The sequence below is a fragment of the Elephantulus edwardii genome, unplaced genomic scaffold (assembly GCF_000299155.1).
Source record: "Elephantulus edwardii isolate Elephantulus edwardi_28Jun2011 unplaced genomic scaffold, EleEdw1.0 scaffold00005, whole genome shotgun sequence".
NCBI classification, from domain to species: Eukaryota; Metazoa; Chordata; class Mammalia; order Macroscelidea; family Macroscelididae; genus Elephantulus; species Elephantulus edwardii.
The window spans coordinates 22,021,738-22,045,483 of NW_006399755.1; the positions used below are offsets into that span (position 1 = coordinate 22,021,738).

At 37.0% G+C, this 23,746-nt stretch overlaps 1 protein-coding gene across 1 annotated transcript in view; it reads left to right on the plus strand.

Moving 5' to 3' along the window:
• Positions 1-23,746, plus strand: part of WDR78 (WD repeat domain 78) — a 120,549-nt gene that overhangs the window by 63,117 nt on the left and 33,686 nt on the right. The window contains exons 10-14 of the mRNA XM_006879834.1: positions 10,175-10,386; positions 14,710-14,796; positions 17,529-17,680; positions 20,998-21,155; positions 21,422-21,543. Of these exons, the coding sequence (XP_006879896.1) occupies positions 10,175-10,386; positions 14,710-14,796; positions 17,529-17,680; positions 20,998-21,155; positions 21,422-21,543 (731 nt within the window). The remainder of the gene's footprint in view (positions 1-10,174; positions 10,387-14,709; positions 14,797-17,528; positions 17,681-20,997; positions 21,156-21,421; positions 21,544-23,746) is intronic.

A 23,746-nucleotide genomic window follows, 5' to 3' on the forward strand; every position in this document is an offset into this window, starting at 1 on the left:
AGATCCATCTAACATCAGGTACAATATCCCTAGCACCACGACCCCTTCTAAACCCAGCCTGGATTTCTGGCAGTTCTCTGCTGTTGTGCTTTTCCAGTCGTTTTTGCATAATCTTCAGTAGAATCTTGCTTGCATGTGAAATCAATGACATTGTTCTGTAGTTTCCACACTCTGCTGGGTCACCCTTCTTTGGAATGGGAACAAATATAGATCTTTTCCAGTCAGTTGGCCAAGTGGTGTTCTCCAGATTTCTTGGCACAACTTGGGGAGCACATCCAGGGCAGCATCTGTTAGCTGAAATACGTCAATTGGTATGCCATCTATTCCTGGGCCTTATTTTTTTGCTATTTCCTTCAAAGCATCTTGGACTTCTTCCTTCATCACCATAGGCTCTTGCTCAAATGTTATTTCATTAAATTATTCTGTATTTGCCAATTCCTTTTGATACAATGACTCAGTATATTCCTTCCATCTTCTTTTAATACTTCCTGGATTATTAAATATTTTGCCTAAAGCATCCTTGATTATAGCAACTCGAGGTTTGAATGTGTTCTTTAGTCCCTTGAGCTTAAGAAATGCTGAACGAGTTTGGCCCTTTTGATTTTCTGACTCTAGATCCTTGCACATTTCATTATAATATTTTGCTTTGTCATCCCGTGCTGCCTTTTAGAATCTTCTGTTCAGCTCTTTAGTATCTTGAATTCTTCCTTGTGCTTTGGCTTCTCTACACTCCAGTGCAATCTTCAGACTTTCTTCTGACATCCATTTTGGTCTTTTCTTCCTCTTCTGTCTTTGTAATGACTGCTTGCACTCTTTCTGGATGATACATTTGACATACTAGGTAGGCAAAGTGATCCATTTCAGTTTGATAATGCCTAGAATGTTGATTTTTATATTTCATTCTTTACATCTTTCAATTTTCCTACATCCATACTTCATATATTCTATGTTCCATTCACTAATGGATATTTGCAGCTGTTTCTCCTTTCTTTATTGTCTTTTTCTGTAAGGGTTCTACCTCTAGTTTGTGTCTGAAAGTGTTTCACTTTTGTCCATAGGGTTTTCAAAGGCCTGTTATTTTGAAAGTGAATGACGACTTCTTATTCCTAGTGTGTCTTATTTTGGCAGCTCTGCTGAAATCTGTCCACTGTGGGTGACTTGATGGTATTAAAATACCAATGGCACAGATTCCAGCTCGATAGAGTGAACTGACTGATAAGTACTTATTCATAAGAACAAACTATAAAAAAGCACGTATACATGTAAACAATTACAAGGTAAGCAGGAGCACCATGCAACTCATTCCCTTCTACTCTCCCTCTTGTTGTTTATACCATTGAATGGTAATCCCAGATATGAAATTTATGCCCAAACAGCAAGCTATTGTCCAGACAAAGCAAGGGAACATGGCATGGTTTACAATAAAAAAGGTGTACTTGTTTAAATTCTATGTCAAAGAAGTCATTCGAGAAACTGGACTTTATGAAATGAATGTGACATCAGCATTGGAGGAAGATTCATCAACAACCTGTGCTATGCACATGACATAATCTTGCTTGCTGAAAGTGCAGAGTGCTTGCTGAAAAAGATTGGAGATTATAGACTTCATTATGGATTACATCTCAACATCAAGAAAACGAAATTTCTTCCCACTTTCTAATTTCACTTGGTAATGCATTGTCTCTGTTACATTAATGAGACAATATTAATGTCGTGTGTATCTTGAATAAATTTATTTTCACATTAAGCAGTGCAGCAGAGAAAGATAAGTAAAGAGAAATGCCAAATCACATGATGATCATACAAGAGCAGAAGCTCAGAAGAGACAAGGACCTTCCTTTGGAGCCTGGAATGAGAGGAAAAAACCTTACCCTAGGGTTGGCATCCTGACTTCATACTTTAACCCTCCTAAACTGTGGGAAAATAAATTTCTTTTTGTTAGAAAAAGCCCTTACCACTGGACCAACAGGAAATATTATGATAGATGGAGAGAAAAAACCAGAAATTGTCAATGATTTTATCTTTCCCCCCCTTTTTATTAATTTTACTGAAAATTTACAGATTTTAGATTTCCATTCATTCATTCATTCACTGTTGCACTTTTCTCCCTGCCCACTACTCCCTCCCCCAAGTTCACTCTTCTCTTTGAAAAGTAAAAGAAAAATTTTTTCGTTGTTATACAGTCCCTCCCCCCAAGTCCACTCTGTTGTGCAGCCTTCGTTCTGGACTTCTGTCATGACATAATACCTAATCATATATCCATTTTAAACAGTTCTCTCTCTCATCTGCTTCAATGCAGTATACATAATTTATCCTGTCTTTCTCTGGATCCACAATCAACCACCTTAGTAGCAGCAGTCAGAAAATCAAAAGACGTGTTGCATTTGGAAAGTCTACAGTCAGAGACCTCTCCAAAGTGCCACAAAACAAAGATGTCAGTTTAAAGACAAAGGCGTGCCTGATCCAAGTCATGATCTTTTCAATTACTTGCTGTGAAATCTGAGTGAGAGTTGAGCAGTGAATAAAGATGAAAAAAGAAGAATCAATTCCATTGAGTGGTGCTGGAGGATAGCACTAACTATCTCCCAGACTATCAAAAGAATGAACATGTAAATCTTGGAAAGAATGCAATTAGGATCCTTTTTCGAGGGAAAGAGGATGAAACTTCATCTCACATATTTTGGACTTGCTAGAAGGGGTCCATTCTTGAAGGAAAAAAACCATCTTGCTAGGAAAAGAGAGTTAGCAAAGGAGGGGAAGAACCTTAACAAGATGGATTGACACAGTGATTGTAACAATAGGCTCTAGCTCCTCTCCATTTTCCGTGCTCCCATGAAGTTTAGCCACGAAGGTTGAGCTGTGTAGTTTCAGTGGGTACAAGATCTACCTCGGGCATGCGAAGCCCTAAACCAGGACCGACGAGAGGTGTTCAAGTTTCTTAATGCAAAATACGAGTCACATTTCCTTTCCAAAAGGAATCCACTGCAGGTAAATTGGACTGCCCTCTATAGAAGAAAGCATTAAAAAAGGCCAATTGGAAAAAATGAAAAAGAAAACCCACCGTGCAGTCAAATTTAAAGGGTCATCACTGGTGCATCTCTTGCTGATATAAGGCCAAGAGGAATCAAAAGCGTTAAGTTATAAAAGGCTCAATGAGAACAGGATATAAGGACTTCCAAGGAGAAAACACAAAAAGGCTAAACAAACATCTAAAAAGACAGCAATGGCTGCTACTAAGGCTCCCACAAAAGCAGCACCTGAACAAAATTGTGAAGCCTGTGAAAGTTTCTGCTCCCTTAGTCGGTGGAAAACACTTAAGTTGGCACATGAGACTTAAATAAAGATTCAGTTATTTAAAAAGCAAACTAACAAAAACTAATAGGCTCTAGTGTGGCAGAGATGATGCAGGTTTCAGATGTGATGTTCAAGAGGGTTGCTTTGAGTCATACTTGACTAACAAAAACAAGTGCAAATAGCTGGAGTTAGACAATAGAAAGGGAAAAACTTACTTGGCATTTCTCAAGGTGAAAAAATGGAAAGGAAAAACAAATTTAAGCCTTGAGTTGCAGTACTGAAAAATGCTATGGACAAAATCTTGAATGACCCAGGAAGCATCAAAAGGAGCTAGAAGGAATATACAGATTCACTGTACCAAAAAGAATTGGTTGATATGGAACCATTTCAGGAAGCAGCACATGATCAAGATCCCTTTTAAGAATAATTTGTGCTGATATAATGATTAAACACTTGACTGATAACCAAAAAATTGACAGTTCAAATCCACAGGCTACTCCACAGAAGGAAGATATGACAGCCTGCTTCTGTAAAGATTACAGCTAAAGGAAATCTTATTAGCCAGTTCTACTCAGTTCTGTTGAGTTGCTGTGAGTCAGAATTGATTTTTTATGACAGTGGGATTTGTTTTGTCTTAGTTTGACAGGAGGTATTTCTAAATATCTCTATTATTCTTACTTTGGAGGTGTACTTGATGTTGAATCTTTCCTTTGAATGTCTTTTATACTCTACTAGCTGCATTTCATTCTTATTTTTACTCTATGTTATGTTGTTGTTGAGTCAGAACTGACTCATAGCTGATCCTCCAGAGAGTTTTCAGAGGTAGTTGATAACACAGGAGATTGCCCATCTTTCTCCTGCAGAGCAGCTGGTGGCCTCGAACTGCATGCCTTTGGATTGCAGTGCAGCTTCTTACCACTAGGCCACCAGAGCTCATACATGTTATGTTGTTATTGTTTACCATTGAATTGGACTGACCCATAGCTGACCTTCCAGCAGGTTTTCAGAGGCAGTTCATGGCACAGAAGGAGATTGCCTATCCTTCTCCTGCAGAGTAAGTGGTGGATTTTCACCATATGCCTTTGGGATCACAGCACAGCTTCTTACCACTAGGCCAGCAGAGCTTCCTGTGTTTTGGGGAGTAGAGTATTATCTATTGTTCATAGTAAATGTCCACTTCCTAAACAACATGCCTCCAGAAACTCTATGAATTTTGATAAATGTTGATAGCTGTCGAGGGGCTTCAGGCCTTTTGTTCATAGAGTCTCTGTTAGCCGTGCTTGGCTCGAAGGCAATCAACAACAACAACAACATGAAACTTGTTTTAAGCAGATAATTTAAACCTGGAACTCAAAGCTAACTCCTTTGCAAATGTTCTTGTTTCTCCTTCAGGCATAATTCTGTGCCTACTAAGTATTCCTGAGTCTCCCTCAAGGGAAGAGAGATTTTGTTGTTCTTGTTATTCTTATTTGTCTGGATTGGACTTTTTAAAGCACTGTTTAACAACCCAAGCCCACGTCCATCCTCACCCCTCTGTTTTGACCCTCCTTCCCCTTGGATCCTCATACTTATTCTACAGTAATGATTTTATACAGTATTTGTCCTTGTGGGACTGAGTATTTAAAGATCAGTTTGCCATCAACAAACGAACGGCTAGAGAAGCTGTGGTATATTCGCACAATGGAATACTATGCTGCATTAAAAAACAAGGAACTCATGCAATATTATTCAAAATGGTTGACTCTGGAGAACATTATGCTGAGTGAAATATCCCAGTCACAAAAGGACAAATATTACATGATGCCACTGTTGTAGAATGGGACTGTCCTTGGGGTTGGGGAGAGACTGAGTAAGATGGGTTCAATAATGTATACTGCACTGAAACAGAGGAGGGAGAGAACCGTTTAAAAGAGAGATATAACTGGGTATTTCTGTCATCACAGGAGACTAGAGCGAGGGCTACATGGTGGAGGGGACCTGGGGGAGGGTTTGTAAAACAATGAAAGAATCTTTTCTTTTACTTTTCCATAATTTTTGGACTCATGTACTTATAACTTGTTAGTCAAATTTGTGTCTTCTAGGTTGCAACACCCCCATGATACATCTTCAAGGATATGAACATGTATGGCCAAGCACAATCAATAAGAGTGCATCTAAATTCCAAAATCAATCTCCATAATAGTCTATGTGTTTCCTACTGCCAAAGGGGCCCTTTAGAGTAGTGAGAGAAGATCTTCACCCTGAAACCCACAGCGTCCCTTTTCAGCAGGAAGTAGCTAAGAGAATACGCCATCCCCTTTTCCTTATGACTCAGGGTGAAGTCTCTCTCAGGGAGGAGTGATAGGGAATGGCAAAGGACACACTGACAAAGAAGATTAATCAGAACTGGCTTTGACAAGCACTGTGGCATTTGGACAAGATCAAACTGGGAGGAGGGTAGAGAGAATAGTGCAACAATGAATGAGTGGAAGCCCAAAATCTCTGTAAATGTTTATGAAAATTAATAAAATATAATTATAGAAAAAAAAATAAAGATCAGTTTGAAGAGAATTTTCAAGTTGATAACATTGAGTTTTTCCACCCAGGGATCTGGTTTATCTCTACATTTACTTGAGTCCTCTTACACTTCTTTAAGTACTTACAGTGCTCAGATAGTTCTGATTTTTATCAAATTTGTCCCTACATAGTTACTATTTTCTGATCACATTATAAATAGTATTATTTTAAAATTTCACTTTCTGACTTTTTATTCCTATACTGTTTTTTAGATGTCATTTAGTTGTTGCCAACTCATAGTTGGTATTTAGTTGGTGCCAACTCATATCAACCTGTGTGTGACAGAACACGACCCTGCTCCGTCCTGTGCTAACCTCATAATCATTGCTGTTTCAGCTTATGTTTTGGACACTGTTTCAATTCACATCACTGAAAGCCTTCCTTTTTTTCTACTTCACCACACATGGATGTTCTTTTCTAGGGACTGGTTCTTTCTGAAACTATGCCCAAAATATATGATATGAAATCTTGCCATCCTCACTTCTTAGGACCATTCTCACTATACTATTTCTTTTAAAATTTAGTTTATTGAAAGTTTGTAGAGACTTTGGATTTCCATTCATTCATTGTTGCACACTTTCCTCCCTGACCACCCCTCCCCCTAGTTCACTTTTCTCTTGGGAAAATTTTTCAAAAATTATTTCATTGTTGCCCTTTCTACGAAGATGGCCCTGAAAGCTAAGAAGGAAGCCCCTGCCCCTCCCAAAACTGAAGCCAAAGCAAAGGCATTAAAGGCCAAGAAGGCAGTCCTGAAGGGCGTCTACAGCCAAAAAAAAAGAAGATCCGCACGTCACCCACCTTCCAGCGGCCGAAGACGCTGAGACTCCGAAGGCAGCCCAAATATCCCTGGGAGAGCGCCCCCAGGAGAAACAAGCTTGACCACTATGCCAGCATCAAATTTCCCCTGACCACTGAGTCAGCTATGAAGAAGATAGATGATAACAACACACTTGTGTTCATTGTGGATGTCAAGGCCAACAAGCACCAAATTAAACAAGCTGTAAAGAAGCTCTATGACATTGATGTGGCAAAGGTCAACACTTTGATTAGGCCTGATGGAGAGAAGAAGGCCTATGTTCGACTTGCTCCTGATTATGATGCTTTGGATGTTGCCAACAAAATTGGGATCATCTAAACTGAGTCCAGCGGGCTAATTCTAAATATAAATTTTACTCACCAAAAAAAAAATAAAAAATTATTTCACTGTTAAAAAATTCCCCAGTCCACTCCACTACGCAGCTTTCATTTTGTACTCTTCATGGCAATAATACCTAATCATATATTCCTCCCAAACTAAATATCTCCCTCATCTGTTTCAATGCAGTATACATTATTCCCCGCGCCGCCCCCCACCCCGCAACTCTGATGTCAGTCCTGCTTTACAGCAGTGGTACTGTGCAGTATTTGTCTTTTTGTGATTGAGATGTTTCACTTAGCATAATGTCCTCTATGGTCATCCATTTTGTATAATATTTCATGAGTTCCTTGTTTTTCAATGCAGCGTAGTATTCAATTGTGTGAATATAGTACAGCTTCTCTATCCATTCGTTTGTTGATGAACATTTAGGTTGTTTCCAACTCTGAACAAAGCCACAATAAACATAGGTGTGCATATATCTGCTTGGGTTGCAGTTATGGTTTCTTTAGGGTGTATTCCTAGGATTTCTTTAGGGTAATTCACATTGCTGGGTCAAATGGTATTTCTATTTGCAACTTTTTAAGAAAGCGCCATACTGCCTTCCATAGTGGTTGTACCATTTTACACTCCCACAAACAGTGACTAAGGGTTCCAGTTTCTCTGCAACCTCACCAGCATTTATTGTTTGCCATTCTGTTAAATTTTTCTATTCTTACTTGAGATGATATCTCATAGTTGTTTTGATTTGCATCTCTCTTAGAGCTAGAGATTTTGAACATTTCTTCATGTGTTTTTTTGCCATTTGAATGTCTTCTTTGGTGAAGTGTCTGTTCCTATCCTGTGCCCATTTTTTCAATTGGGTTGTTTATCTTGTAGTACAAAGACATATTCTTTTCTCCTTTTAATGCTGTTGAAATTGCAGTGTGTTAGAATGAGAATATGTGCTTAATATAGTTTCCCCCTCTTGAGAAGTTATTTTTTAATACTTTTTTCAATTGATTTTCATGTAATAGTACCTTTACAGTATGTTTCATTCATATACATTGTTTTATACAATCTCTCATTTACATTGTGTTTCATACAATCATTCATATACATTCTATTTTACATTTTTTATGCTAGTTAATTTACAACATTCAAATACATTGTTTTTTCACTCCAGATATTTTCCGTTTCTCTCAACCCCCATTAAATCATGCAACCCCATGATTAATTCCACCCCCCAACTCATCCTTACTTGTCTGCATCCACCTCCTTTCCTCCTCATTCTACAATAATGGTTTTATCATTCTCACTAAACTTCTTCTAGGACAGAATTGTTCATTCTTCTGGCAGTGTATGGTATATTCAGTATTCTTCTACAGTATAATAACTCAAAGATAAAAGTTCTCCTCCAGAAATCTTTATTGCTAAACTTTTCCATACATATAAAGAGATTTAAAAGACTAGAAATGCATACTAACTCATGGTATACAAGTCATGATATGTATTCCTGGTACATAAAAATGCAATTTATTTTGTATCTTGGACAGCTATGTTAAATTTATTGCTTTTCTGTATATTTGACTGTAGTTTCTCCATGTTGTTGTTCTTAAGTGCCATCGAGTCATAGGTGACTCATAGCGACCCTATGAACGAAAGTCCTGGACACCTCCTGTATAACTTTTGTCTTTTCTCCAGGTTCACAGGGTTTCCAGAGGCAAGCTATTATGGAAGTGGATGCCACTTCTGCTTCCAAGCTTGTTTTAATCAGGGACATAGGCAATTTTTATTATATTCATGATCAGCTTTATGGGTTCCGTGAGACTCCTGAAAAGATGTGCAGATTTTTAGGCTTTATGTATATGTTCATTTTTCTGATAAGTATTCACAGTGTTCACAAAATTGTAAAATAAGGAGACCTTAAAAAAGTAAGAACTACTATCTGTTTAACAGAGGTTTCTATTTTATCATCAAATGGACTGAATTGTGATATCAACTATATGTATAAAAAGCTAAAAGCATCATTAGATTTAAAGTAATAAAGATTTGTTATGTTATGTAGCATTCCTAAAAAAGATAAATCTTTAAATTTTAGATAATAAATATTTTAAAGAGCTAAGACCGGTCCTTGGAGAGGGACATCATGCTTGGGAGGGTGGAGGGACGCCGCAGGAGAGGAAGGCCCTCTATGAGGTGGATTGATTCAGTGACTGGGATAATTGGGATGGGAGTGTCAGAGACAGTGCGATTGGCACAGGACAGAGCGGAGTTTAGGGCTGTTGTACATAGGGTCGCTATGAGTCGCAGGCGACTTGACGGCACATAGCAACAACAACAACAACAAGTATATCTTGGATTAATTTATCTTTGGGAAATAACACTTTGTTCAGGCCCTCTAAGTCTCTGAAATTGAATTTAAATTAAAACTATTAAAATCCATACACAAAACCAAATACCTTTAAGGAAAAAATTATATATATTTAAAATGCTTTTTGATTATTTAATTTGTAATTTTTTTGGTTGTTGTTAGTTGGATCCCAATCATAGATACCTTATGTACAACTAGATCACACAACCTTGTGTGGTTCATAGAGTTTTAGTGACTAATGTTCAGAAATATTTTTCCAGACCCTTCTTCTTAGTCTGTCTTATTCTAGAAGCTCCATTAAGACCTGTTCAACATCATAGCAATACTCTTATCTTCCACTGACAGTAGAGTGAGGTACATTGGCCAAGAATCAAATTCTGGTTTCAAGGAGAAAATTTTACAGTTAAACCACCACTGTCCTTTGTGATATTCTTTAAAGAGTAATAAAATAAAACAAATTAGTCACTCTTTACTATGGTATAGATTGTGTTTTCAGTAGTTCTTATGAAACATTAAAATGAGTCAAAAGTATTACTTTACTAAAGAACGACATTATTTACATACATACAGTACATATGTTGAGATATATACATGAATGTATATGTATATACCGAGATCCGGTGGCTTAGTGATAAGAATCTGCACAGCAGTCACAAATTTACACAGTTTGAATCCCTCCAGCTCTACAGGAAAAGGAAAGGCAATCTCCTCTCATGCAATTAACTGCCTCTGAAGACTCACTGAGGATCAGCTATGAGTCAGTTTCAACTCAACAGTACCTATCAACAACATCAGGTATATATAGTATATATAAGATGTATATACTATTCTTTTAGAACTTGGACCTGAAGAAGAAGCTGAAGACTTTTTACAAGGTGAAAAACATGTAGTTGCAGAGGAAGAAACTAAGAAGGATGAAGATGAAGAAATTGAAATAGATGCACAACAATCAAAAATACCAGCCAATTTGGAACGACTTTGGTCATTTTCCTGTGACTTAACAAAAGGCCTAAATGTCAGCAGCCTTGCCTGGAATAAAGCAAATCCAGTAAGTTATAAAAGTGTTAAATTTTTTTTCTCTCTAGAATTTAAAGGCAACTGTCAAGTTTCATACTTTTTTTCAGATACTGGGCAAGAAATTGAAATCTATATTACTTCTTGTAATGTTTCCAAAGAGAAAAATGTAAATAGTTATAAAATAATATTTTATCCTTTAGTATAAAAGAGTATCATTATTACTTGAGTATACACTTGGGACATGAGATTCTCTAGACACATATTGAGAAGTAAACGACAAATTCTTACTTGAATACATGCAAATAAAAATCATAGACATGAAATTGACCTGATGGAATACAAAAAAATCAAATTGACTGTTGCTGTCATTGGGGGCCATACAAATCAACCACGATTCATGGCGACACTATGAACAGATCTAAACCTTGCTCTATTCTCCTCCATCCTCACCATTTCTGATAGACTTGAGCTCATCGTTACAGTCACTGTATCAATCCATCTTGTTGAAGGTCTTCCTCTCTCCCTCAAATTCTCCATCTTTCCCAGCATGATTATTATCCCAAGGACTGACCCCTTTTGACAACCTGCCCAAAGTATATGAGATGAAGTTTCACCATCCTTGTCTCTAAGCCCTTGATTCCATCTATGGAAAATATCATGGAGAAGCTCAATAGTTGCAGGTAAACAGGACCAAGGTCCGCCAACTGGGTGCAGATTATTACTTATGTGAAAATTCAAATTGAATCTGAAGGAAGTTAAAACAAACCCACAAAAGTCAAAATACAATTTTGAGTTTATCTCCCCTGAATTTTAAAACCATTTCAAGAATAAATTTGCTTTATTGAACACTAATTACCAAAGAATAGACATGAAAAAAAAAGTCACTAAAGACAGGAATGAAAAGATCAAAATGTATACCTGACAGATCATATTTATAAGATTTCTTAATTCTAGAAATATTTATTAATTGTTCATTCTATGATAGTCACAGTGTTAAGCACTAGAAATACAACAAGAATTGTATATAGACCTCTCCATATAATAGTTTGCTGTGTATTTTGATAAGGAAATTTAACAGTGATATGGAGAACAGAAGAAAGACTCTTGCAAGTTTTTTAGAGGATTTGGTAGAATTTGCTAGTTCTAGAAAGAATGAATAGGAAGACTACATTAAGGCATCAGAAATGACTGAGAAATTATATTGATCTGAAATTGGGGTGGTGGCAAGACACTATACTATATTCTGATAAAGGTATTCTGACTGTAAACCAGAGGCAGGGTTTGATCAATCCTTATACTTATGTCTCTATGTCCGTATATAGGTCTTTCTTGAAACCACCTGCCTTTGACTTAACCTACCACCCACTGCTGTTGAATTCATTTTGATTCATAGTTAACCTCCATTGGATTTCAAAGGCTGTAAATCCTTTATGGATTATTGTTGTTGTTAAGTGCCATTGAGTCGTAGACAACTCATAGCGACCCTATGAATGAAAGACTGAACACTTGTATAACTTCCATAGTTTCTCCAAGTTTATAGAGTTTCCAGTGCCAAGGTTTTTCAGAAGTGGATGCCACCCCTCCTTCCAAGTGTATTTTAATCAGGGAATTCTACCAAACACCGTCCACCATGGATAACCATTATCGCATTTGACATATCAGTGTTACAGTGGTTAGCATCACATCAACCACGAGTTACCTCTGTACAGCAAATGAACAGACCAGGGCTATACCACTTAGAAGAATGTTTGACCCCAAATGGGTCAAACTAGTTCTGAGGGCTGCAGATTAAAATCACCCTCCTTTGGCTTGTAGCATATCTTTCTATCCACTAGGCCAACAGAGCTCCCTTGTTTTTGTTGTTGTTAGTGCCATTGAGTTGTAGATGACTCATAGTGATCCTATGAACAAATGACCTGAACACTTGTATGGATTGTTACCCAGCTTTATACTGAAGATCAACTAATAGAGTCAGACTGCCAAATTTTATGTTAGGAGCTTAGTAAATAATACACTACATGACCATGACTCCTTCCTTCAACTTGTTAAGTACTGTCAAGTTGACTCCAACCCATAATTACCCCATACACAAAGGATCAAAATCTGACCCTGCACCATTTTCAGTCTCTGCTATAAGGATTACAAATGTCACTGTGAATCTGTTGTTTTAGCCACTTCTGTCTCTTTGAGGTCTCCTTCACTAACCTTTCCCTTTTCCAAGTCTGATCTCTTTCTCCAGGAACTGGCTCCTCTTGTTAACATACTCAAAGTATATGAGATGAAGGATCATCATTTCTGCCTCCAAGGAGCATCCTAGCTTCACCTCTTCCCGGACAAATAGCTTTGTCCTTTGGCAGTCTATGGTATATTCAATACTCTTCACCAACACTACAATTTAAAGGCATCTGCTCTTTCAGCTTCTTTACTAACTTTCCTATGTATATGAAGCAATTGAGAAATATCATTGCTCATGGCAGACATACCCTTATAAGATCTTCAAACTGACCTTTTGTTTTTTAACACTTGAGATCCTTGCAGATTTGCACAATGTATTATTTCTTTAGATTTCTTGACTGTTGCTATGGTTGTTGATTTTGAATCCCTAAGTAAAATGAAATCTTTGACAACTTCAATCTTTCTCCATTTATCATAATGCTGCTTATAGGTCTAGCTATTAAGATTTTTATTTTGTTAAACTTCTTGTTGCGGTTATGTGCTGTTGAGTCACCTGCAACTCATAGCAGCTCCTCTGAAGCCTGCCCTTGAGTCAGTCTCTCTGGCTCCAACACACCTACCCTCATTGCCCTAGTCACTATATCAATCCATCTCATCTGGGGTCTTCCACTCCTGTGCTGTTCCTCTACCCTTCTGAGCATGATGTCCTTCTTCAAGGATCAGTCCCTCCTGGCCACATGCTCAAAGTATGTAAAATGCAGCTTCAAAAATCCTAGCCTCCAAGGAGAAACTTGCTTTCACTCTTTCCAAGATAGCTTTATTTGTTTTCTTGGTGGTCTATGGTATGTTCAAGACTCTTCTTAACTACCACAACTCAAAGACATCAGTTTCTCTTCCGTCATCCTTAGTCATTATCCAGTTCTCTGATGCATAGCAAGTAATTGCAAATACCATGGACTAGATCAGGCACACCTTAGTCTCCAGATTCACATTGTTGCTTTTCAGTACTCTGGAAAGTTTCCTGACAGCAGATTTACCTAATGCAATTCATCTTTTGTTGATTGTGGAGTTGAGCAAGCTGTAACTGTTAACAATTTCAATCTCTTCCCCACCATCCATTATGGTACTTCCAGTTGACTCAGTGGTGAGAATCTTTGTCTTCTTGATATTGAGCTTCAATACATATCGAAGACCATAGTCCTTGACCTTCTGCTTCAAGAACATCAGGTCCTCCTCAGTTTCAGCAAGCAAAGTTGTGTGTCATCTGCATAACAAGCTGTTGATGAATCTTCCTTAAATCCTGATACAACATTCATCCTCATAAAGCCCTACTTCACAGATGATCTGTTCTGCATATTAATTGAAAATGTATGGAGACAATATGCATCCCTGATTGCACTCTCTTTCTGATTTTGAACCATGGAGTGCTTCTCTGCTCTGTTCTGAGGACTGCTTCCTGGTCCAAGTATATATTTCACATAAGCACAATCAAGTGTTCTGGGATTCCCATTCTTCTCAAGGTTAACCACAATTTGTTGTGATCCACACAGTCAAATGCCTTCGCATAGTCAATGAAACACAGATAGATGTCCATCTGGTACTCTTTGCTTTCTGCCAAGATCCAACTAACATAGTTGTCATTTATTTTACATTTATCTTTTTGTTTCTTTTAACTTAAGTGCCCTTCACTTTACATTTTAAATTATCAGTTTATTTTCATACACCATTGTTGTTGTTGTTGTTGTTGTGTGCCATCAAGTTACTTGCAACTCATAACAACCCTATGTACATTATCTCTGAAGACTGCCCTGTCCTGAGCCAGTCTCACGACCAAAACACCTACCCCATTACTCTTGTTACTGTGTCAATCCATCTCATCGGGGGTCTTCATCTCTTGCATTGTCAGCATAATCTTATCGTAGAATATAATCTCAGAATATTAATTAACATATTGAAAGAACTTTTTTTGTAAGCAATTGGTTCTTTTTAGGAACCTACTCTTTAGACAGCAAAGATAAGAAGGAATAATTTTTTGGTTTGGAAGATGGAAGTGTATAGTAAAATTAGAAGAAATAGTGATATTTTCCTCTGAATGGAAATTTTTAACACAGTTCATCAGCAGGGATTTTATACATATGCAAACATTTTTATGCTATCTTCTTTCTCCCACTATTTTCAGGATATTTTGGCTGTTGGCTATGGGCACTTTGGATTTAAAGAGCAAAAAAGAGGGCTGGCCTGCTGCTGGTCTCTAAAGAACCCCATGGTAATGTAAACAAAATTTAAAATCCATTTTTATTTAGTTAATGAAATGTTGAACTAATTTTCATAGATTAAATAATTGTATGTGATAATAGCAAGAGAATTTTGTCAGTCAAAAGTTTTGTTTTCATTTTTTTCCATTTTATTAATAACAATTTGTTCTCAGTTACATAGCATAAAGGAAATTTGTTCTGTAACTATTATTTACAATATGCTGTTGACCTGATGATGCAGAATTTAATCATTATTGTTAATCATAGCTAATTATAAAGAAGACTTAATTGGCAAATTAAAGTCCTTTGAAAATTACATATGATTTTAACTACTAGGGTACTTCTTAATATGAGTCATTCCTTATCGCTTATCTCTGCTTTCTTCAGCAGATACAAGATTGTTTATGTATAACTAACTGTCATGCATTTTTTCTGTCATGCATTTTTAATAAAAAGTACACTCATTTGTTTTGCTAAATATCATGAGTCAATCTGTCACTTTTCAGCTTTATTTTTGCCATTGTGTGCATGAGTGGGAACCACTGACCCTCCAGCTGGTTTTCAGAGGCAGTAAATGGCAAAGGAGGAGATTTCCCAGCTTTTGGATTCAAATCATGTTCCTTTGTATTGGCAGTCTAATTCCTTATACTTAAGCACATAAGTACATGTAAAGTGAAAAACAGAAAGTCCAGAAGAGCATATAACAAATTATTGAAGTTTTTATGAACAGCTCTATTCTGTTAGGAGTTTGGGCTTACATGTCATTAATGAAAGGAAGAAGCAATATTAAGCATGTGGAAGTATTGACTGGGTCCATTATCAGTAGTTTGTCTTCTTGCTTTACTTAGATGATTAGAAATAGGAAAGTATTTATATTAGAAATGAAAAGGAAACACACACACACACACACACACACACACACACACTTCAGAGATTTGTGAAAGAGTGTATCTCAACAATTTTGAAGCCTCTTTATGTCTATTAACTGTTTAGAAATTACTGATGATCAATACTCTACTGGCGGTTTTACAGGATCATCGAGGCAATGACCAAGCCCCAAAATACGACACAGACAGGTATTTCCTTGGTGAGATTAACCTATTTGTGTCAGGATGTGTGAAATTTCCTTTAATCCTTTTCAGCTGAGGTTAAGACTGATTTAGCCTTGCATGGAGGTGGGGAGGAGAGGGAGGTGACATTAACTTCGTGCTCAAGTTTAATGGCTGGACAAAGAGTTGATATAACAACTAGTGCCACTCCAGGTTAGGGTGCTCATGTTCCTCTGAGCTCTTTAACTGTGCCCCTGACCAGTGATTCAGAACTAAATCAGAAAAGTCTCCCTCCTTTGCACTGTAGATGTCTCTTTCATGTGCTACATATGAAGATTAGATGTTACAAATGAAAGCCAATGAAAGAGAAGTACTTGATAAAAGCATGGGTTAGAGCTCTTTCCTAATCTGTGTGAGGTCAAACCCAAGGCATGTTTACAACATGTAGATGACCTACTTGAACACAAATCAGTATTAGAATAAATGGAGGTAAGAAAATGACAAAGATACGTTTTGTATATTTGTTAATAATTTTGGTAATAAAAAAGATGCACTGCAAAAATATTATATAGTCTAAACATCTGAAATAATTACTGCAAGATACATAGTATTACCTAGTATATGATTTGTTTGGGGCCAACTATTTGTTTCTATAAGGTTACTCTTGGAAGTCCCGGCCTCTTCCATCCTCCTCGCTTTTGGCTGCTGGCTGTACCAGCTCGCGCCTGCAGTGCCCCACGTTCGCCGCCATGCCTCGTACAACTGAGGAAATCAAAGGCTTCCTGCTCACGGCCATGCTAAAGGATGCCAAATCTGTCAAGATCAATAAAAATAAGGATAATGTGAAGTTTAAGGTTCAGTGCAGCAGGTACCAGGTACCTTTATACCTTGGTCATCACAGACAAAGAAGAGGCCGAGAAGCTGAAGCAATCCCTGCCCACAGGTTTGGCAGTGAAGGAGCTGAAACGAACCAGTTATGCTGATTTGAACTGCAATAACATTTTTAAAAACAAACAAAAAAAGAAGGTTGTTCTTTGTTGTTAATGTACTGTTTAATTTGAACCATCTCATAGCTGACCCAATCGCATGAGAGGAGATTGCCCATTTTTCTCCTATGGAATGACTAGTGGCTTTGGATTAGCTATGTGTTTCTCTGCAGACTATGCTACTAGGGCTCTAATAATGAAGACTAGTCTTTCTTATATCCCCATGGCCACCCACCTCATCTCAAGCCCTACCATATCCTGCAAGACTACTGCCACAATTAATGTCTCATGCTGCCTCAATTTTACCTACTATGCTCAGTTCTCCACATAGCATTCAAAGTGGGTTTTGGGTGTTTTTTTATCCCAAAAAGTATAAAGTAAGTCGTATTAAACTCCTACTTTAAATTCTTCATTTAATTCTAATTATAGGGAACTCTAGGGGTCTAGTGATAAGAAGCTGCACTGCTTCTTATCCTGAAAGTTACAGTTTGAATCCACCAGCTGCTCCATGGGAGAAGGTTGAGCAATCTCCTGCTGTATGATTTACTGCCTCTGAAAATCCACTGGCGTCAGCTCTGGGTTGGTTCTGACACTACAGCATGCAACAACAGCAGTTCTATTTTAATTGGCTTGATAATCAACTTCCTTATTGTGACCTAGAAAAAGTAGTCTAATGCACAATATAATAACTATTATTCTTTTATTCAGTGGCCAGAACGTATTTACCAGAGTTTACATGGAGTTACTGCTGTGGATTTTTCCATTGGATCACCTAACCTTTTAGCAGTTGGCTATTACAGTGGCTCAATTTCAATTTATAATGTACAGAGCAACAGTACTCTTCCAGTTCTGGATAGCAGGTGAGAATCCAAAAATAAGATAAATGTATGCCATGTGCTTTTTTAAAAAAGGAATAGAAATAAACCCAAGTATTAGGTTTTTTTTCTATAATTATATTTTATTAATTTTCATAAACATTTACAGAGATTTTGGGCTTCCACTCATTCATTGTTGCACTATTCTCTCTACCCTCCTCCCAGTTTGTTCTTGTCCAAATGCCACAGTGCTTGTAAAAACCAGTTCTGATTAATCTTCTTTGTCAGTGTATCCTTTGCCATTCCCTATCACTCCTCCCTGAGAGAGACTTCACCCTGAGTCATAAGGAAAAGAGGACGGCGTATTCTCTTAGCTCAAGTATTAGGTTTAAAAAAACTTTTATATTAATTTGCATACAAAATTTGGATACATTGTGTTTCACACTATCCTTCATTCACACAGTTTCATACAATCATTTCCATTCACTGTGTTTTATAAAATGAGTCACCGTTCTACCTTCTCTTCAGATCCCCTACAGATCTTTCCCATTTTCCTTTAACCCCTCCCCCCACCCACTAAACTGGTAACCCCATGATTTCCCCCCTCACTATTCCTCACCCCTTTGTTCCAACTCCTTTCCCCTTTAGGCCCCCAACTACTAGTTTTGAGAGAGTGCTTATGTTGTTACTGAAAGTACCACCCCTAATTTTGAAACATTTAATAATTCTTTATATCTTAAGCTGGAATGTTCTGTTTAACAGCCTCTTCATCATCTTATCTATTTAACCTACAGATTTTCATAGGCTTAATGAATTATATTTGTTCTTAAAATACTGTTTAGGCATCAACTTTTACAAGAAACCTCCTGTTCCTTTTTAAATTTTTGGTGTATCCTATATAATTCTTTATCATAGGATTATCACACTGCATGTGTGATTTATTAATTTATGTGTAATTAATAATATTAATGTGAATTATTAGTTTATGTATATATCTTTCTAAGAAGCCTGAAAACCACTTAAAGGTCAGGATTGACCCTTACTGCCTTTATAGCCTCTGTAGATCATACTGTATTGTATGCAATGGGAGTACAGTAAATACTTGATTAATAAGCAGTAAATTAATGAATCAGTCATGTTGAGAAAAAGTTAAAGATAAAAGATATTGAGACATTTATGTTCTTTGAATAGACCAGATAATAATAACATTTCTATCAGTGTTTGAATAAGTATGCATTGTATGAGAATTTTAATATATTTAGGTAAAATTAGAAGTAACCAGATTACTCAGAAGTTGTTGTTATTAGGTGCCATCAAGCTGAGTACAATTCATAGCAATCCTATGCACAAGAGACCTGAACCCTGTCGTATTCTGTGCTGTCCTCATCATCTTGAGCCAATTGCTGCTGTATCAAATCCATCTCATTTGGGATCTTCCTCTCTTTTGCGGACGCTCTTTCTTTCCAGGCATGAGGTCCCTTTCCAAGAAATAGCCTCTCCTAGCAATATGTCTAAAGTATAAGAGATGGTGCTTCATTATCTTTGTCTCCAAGGAACACTCTGGATGCATGTTTTCCTAGATGTATCTGTTTGTTCTTTTGATAGTCTATGGGATGCTGAGTACTGTTTTTTTAGCACCACAACTCAAAAGCATCAATTCTTCGATTATCCTTATTCTTTGTCTAGCTTTCAGGTGCATGAAAAGACCATGGCCTGAATCAAGTGCATCTTAGTCTTCAAGCTGACATCATTGCTCTTAAGTATTTTGGAGAGGTCCCTAACAGTGGACTGGCCCAGTGCAATACGTCTTTTGATCTCATGACTACTGGTGCCTAGTGTGTTGATTGTTGATCCATATAAGATTAAATCATTGATAGCTTCAACACTTTCTCCTTTTATTATGATGTTGTCTATTGGCCCCTGGTTGAGGACCATGGTTTTCGTGATGTTGAGATGCAGTTCATTCTGAAGGCTGTAGTTCTTGATTTTCTGCATCAAGTGCTTCAAGTCCTCTTCACTTTCAGCAAGCAAGGTTGTATCATCTGCATAAAGCAGGTTACTGATAGTCTTCTTCTGATCCTGATACTAAATTCCTCTTTCTAGCGTCCAGCTTCATGAATGATTTGCTCAGCATACAGATTTGATAGGTATGGAGAAAGGACACATCCCTTTCATACTCCCTTCCTGATTTTTAACCATAAAGAGTTCCCTTGTTATGTTTAGACAGCAGCTTCTTGATCTAGGTATTGGTTTCTCATGAGCACAATTAAATACTCTGAGATTTACATTCTTCTCAATATTAGTCATAGTTTGTTATGGTCCACACAGTCAAATGCCTTTAGACAGTCAAGGAAACCGTAATAGACATTCTTTTGGTATCCCTGCTTTCATTCAGGATCCATCTGACATCAGCATGGTCATCCTTGGTGCCAAGACCTCTTCTAAACCCAGTTTGAACTTCTGAAGTTACCAGTCAATATACTTTTCTAGCCTTTTGTTGATGATCTTCAACGATATTTTGCTTGCATGTAATAGTAATAGTTTGTGAATTACCACATTCTAGTGGATCCCTTTCTTGGGAGTAGGAATAAATATAGATCTCTTCTGGTCATTCAGCCAGGCAATTACCTTCCAAATTTCCTAGTATAGTCTGATGAACTAGGGCTGTATCTGTTAGTTGATACATGACAATTGGTAGCCCATAGATTCCTTGGTCCTTATATTTTTCAATGCCTTCAATGCAGCTTAAACTTCACCCTTTATTACCATTGGCTCTTGTTCATATGTTATTTCCTGAAATTTCTCAGTGATGACTTATTATTTTTGACACAGTGACTGTGTATTCTCTCCATCTCCTTTTGATGTTAGATATGAGGAACTTTTAGTCTTAACTTTGCAGTTATTTGCACAGTTTTGTAAATATTGGACTTTGTACTTGTTTTTAGGAAGACGGCCATATTTTTTACCAAAATACTAAACTATATCTACAGTCTTAATAATGTTCATAAATACTGCTTTAGAGGGTTCACATAACAAAATTGTGAAAAGCACTAAGAACAAAACACTTCATCAATATAATAGAAAAACTAGCAGTAATCTGAGAAGTGGTTTTAATCTTTCATAATATTTTTAGATCTCAATACAGTAGATAATCCAAGCCAGTTAGCAATTTTGAAATATAGAAATAAGAGTAAAATGATTGTTTATTTGACTGGTATTTAAATAACTGCATAATTTAAATAATAAAAATATCCTCTTTACTGTAAGCCCTGGCACTCTAGGGAGTTAACATTATTGCTTACACCTGAAGGCATTTAAAAAAATTTTAATAATTCTATATTTAGCAACTCCCCTCCTTTTAGTGAATCTTTTCATCAACATTTGGGACCTATCTGGCAACTGCAGTGGATAGAACAAGATCGAGGAACAACAGGTGAAGACAAAAGAGAAATACTAGTTTCAATATCAGCAGATGGAAGAATCTCTAAATGGGTTATAAGAAAAGGACTGGATTGTCACGGTAAAAAAAAAATTTCTCTTTCTACTGTTTGTGTGAAATAAAAATTTCTAATAAGCTGCTTGTGAAAGATGACAATTTCTAGTTTGGCTAATAAAAAAAAATAGGCTTGCTTATTCTTGTTTCTAAATATTTGATAACCTTAACCTAGTGTATGAAAAATTGGTAGAAATCATAATATAATTATGCAGAAAATACAAATGTAATGCTTGAAATATTTATTCCTGTAACAAATAATGTTTTATACATATTGTTCCATTTAAATAAAGATCTGATGCGGTTGAGGCGAACTACCACTAGCATGAACAAAAGAATAGGGGAAAAAGAAAAGAAAAGTGAAGCTTTGATATCTCGACAAGCTCCTGGAATGTGTTTTGCTTTTCATCCCAAGGTAAATTATTTCAATTGATTTTTTTTTTTGCTATTGCTTAGAACAACAATTGAAGAGTCTGAAGATATAAATCAAGGGGAAAAGGCTAGTGTGTTAATTAATATTGTCCCTTACAAGTAAAAAAATTAACATAAACCCAGCTGCCAACCTAAGTGAGAATGGCCTATTTCAGTTGGCTAGACCATTTCTTATATCTATTATTCTAGAAGAGGAAAGGTGTATATTTCTGAGGCAATATGGAATGATTAAGGAGCCCTAGAGGCATACACTGAGGTGGGCCGCTAACGGAAATGTCAGTGGGTTGAATGGGCTGCTGCACTAAAGATAAGTAGATCAAATCTACCAGCTAGCTGCTCCTTTCAAGAAAGATAAGTAGTACCATCATATAAGGATTATATCAATACCCATCAACAAATGAATGGCTAGAGAAGCTCTGGTATATTCACACAATAGAATACTTTGCAGCACTGAAAAGCAAGGCAGTCATGAAATATTATGCGAAATGGATGACCCTGGTGGACATTATGCTGAGTGAAATATCTCAGTCACAAAAGGACAAATATTGCATAGGGCCACTGTTGTAAAACGACACATCAGGGTTGAGGGAAGACAGAGGAAGAGGGGAGGAATGATGTATACTGCATTGAAGCAGATGAGAGAGAGAAGTGTTTAAAAGGGATATATGATTGGGTATTATTGTCATGACAGGAGTCCAGAATGAAGAATGCACAGTGGAGTGGACTTGAGGGGAGGGATTGCATAACAATGAAAGAGTTTTTCTTTTACTTTTCAAGAAAAAGAATGAATGGGGGCGGGGGAGCGGTGCTCAGGGAGTGCAACAATGAATGACTGGAAACCCTAAGTCTCTGTAAACTTTCATTAAAATTAATTAAAAAAAGGATTATAGCCATGGAAACCTTATCGGAAGTTTGGCTTTTGTAGTGTATGAATTGATTCTCTTTATGCCTAACTTGTATGCCTAACTTGAGTGTCCTTATTGTCCCTTTTGGGCTCTCTGTTGATTGATCATACTTAAGAGAAACCAAATCCAATATAGTAAAATCTTACTTTCATATGAGTAATAACTCTTATGGTTTAGGGGATCAGGAAGGCCGGGGACTTTCATATTTATTAAGGTCAGAATCAAAACAAAGTGCAATTTAAAAATGTCCTTGTTTTTTCTAATTATTTTTAAGTTGAGGTGTTTAGAATCAGAGAAATAAGTAATTGTAACAAACATCTAAAAAGGCATCTCCTGTTTGTCTTTTGTAATATGTAGTCTGATACCTATTTAGTAATATCACCACCAGCAGGGAGCTCTGGTGGCCCTAATGGCCAGAAGGTGTGCTGCAATCCAGCTGCTCCACAGGAGAAGGATAGGTAATCTCTTCCTGTGCAGTTAACTTCCTTTGAACATTCTCTGGAGTGTCAGCTATTGAGTCGATTCCAACTTGATACTCAACAACAACAAACAATATGACCATTCACCTATTGTATAGACTAAAATTCAAGGTCCTTCTCTGTTCAACCATATTATCCAAATGATTTATCTTGCTATTCCATCCCTTCCAGTTGAAGGTTACAACAGTAATGTTGTTAAGGCCTTAGTATTTTTGTTGTTGTTGTTCCACTGTGGCCATACTTTAAAGACCTTTCAAACTCCAACAGTCTGACTTTCATTTTTACTCTAGTTGAATGAATATAAAAATGGGTGAGTATTAAGTACATGGGCAAGAGATATCATTACCCACCCAAGGGATGATATTTGGCAATATCAAGTCATCTATGTCTTTCCTCAGGCAGTAAATGGGGAAGGAATACTGTTGTTATCTTGTGGGTAGAGGCCTGAAATGCTGTTAACCTTGTATAATACACAAGACAAAATTTCTCCCTACCCCTGTAAGAGCCTATTTGTTGTTGTTAGGAGCCTTTGAGTCTCCTTCAACTCCTAGCTATCCTATAAATGGCAGAACAAAAACCTTGTCTAATCTTGCACCATCCTCACAATCTCCACTGTGTTTAAACCTACTATTATAGCCACTTTGCCAATCATTGTAATGAAGGTCTTACCATCTTTTGCCAAGACACTCCACTCCTCCAAGAATTATATCCTTCTTTGGGTTACCAACCCCTCCTGACAATATGCCTATTCTGTGTGAGGAAAAAGTCTTGTCATACTCACCTCTAAGGAACATCCTGACTG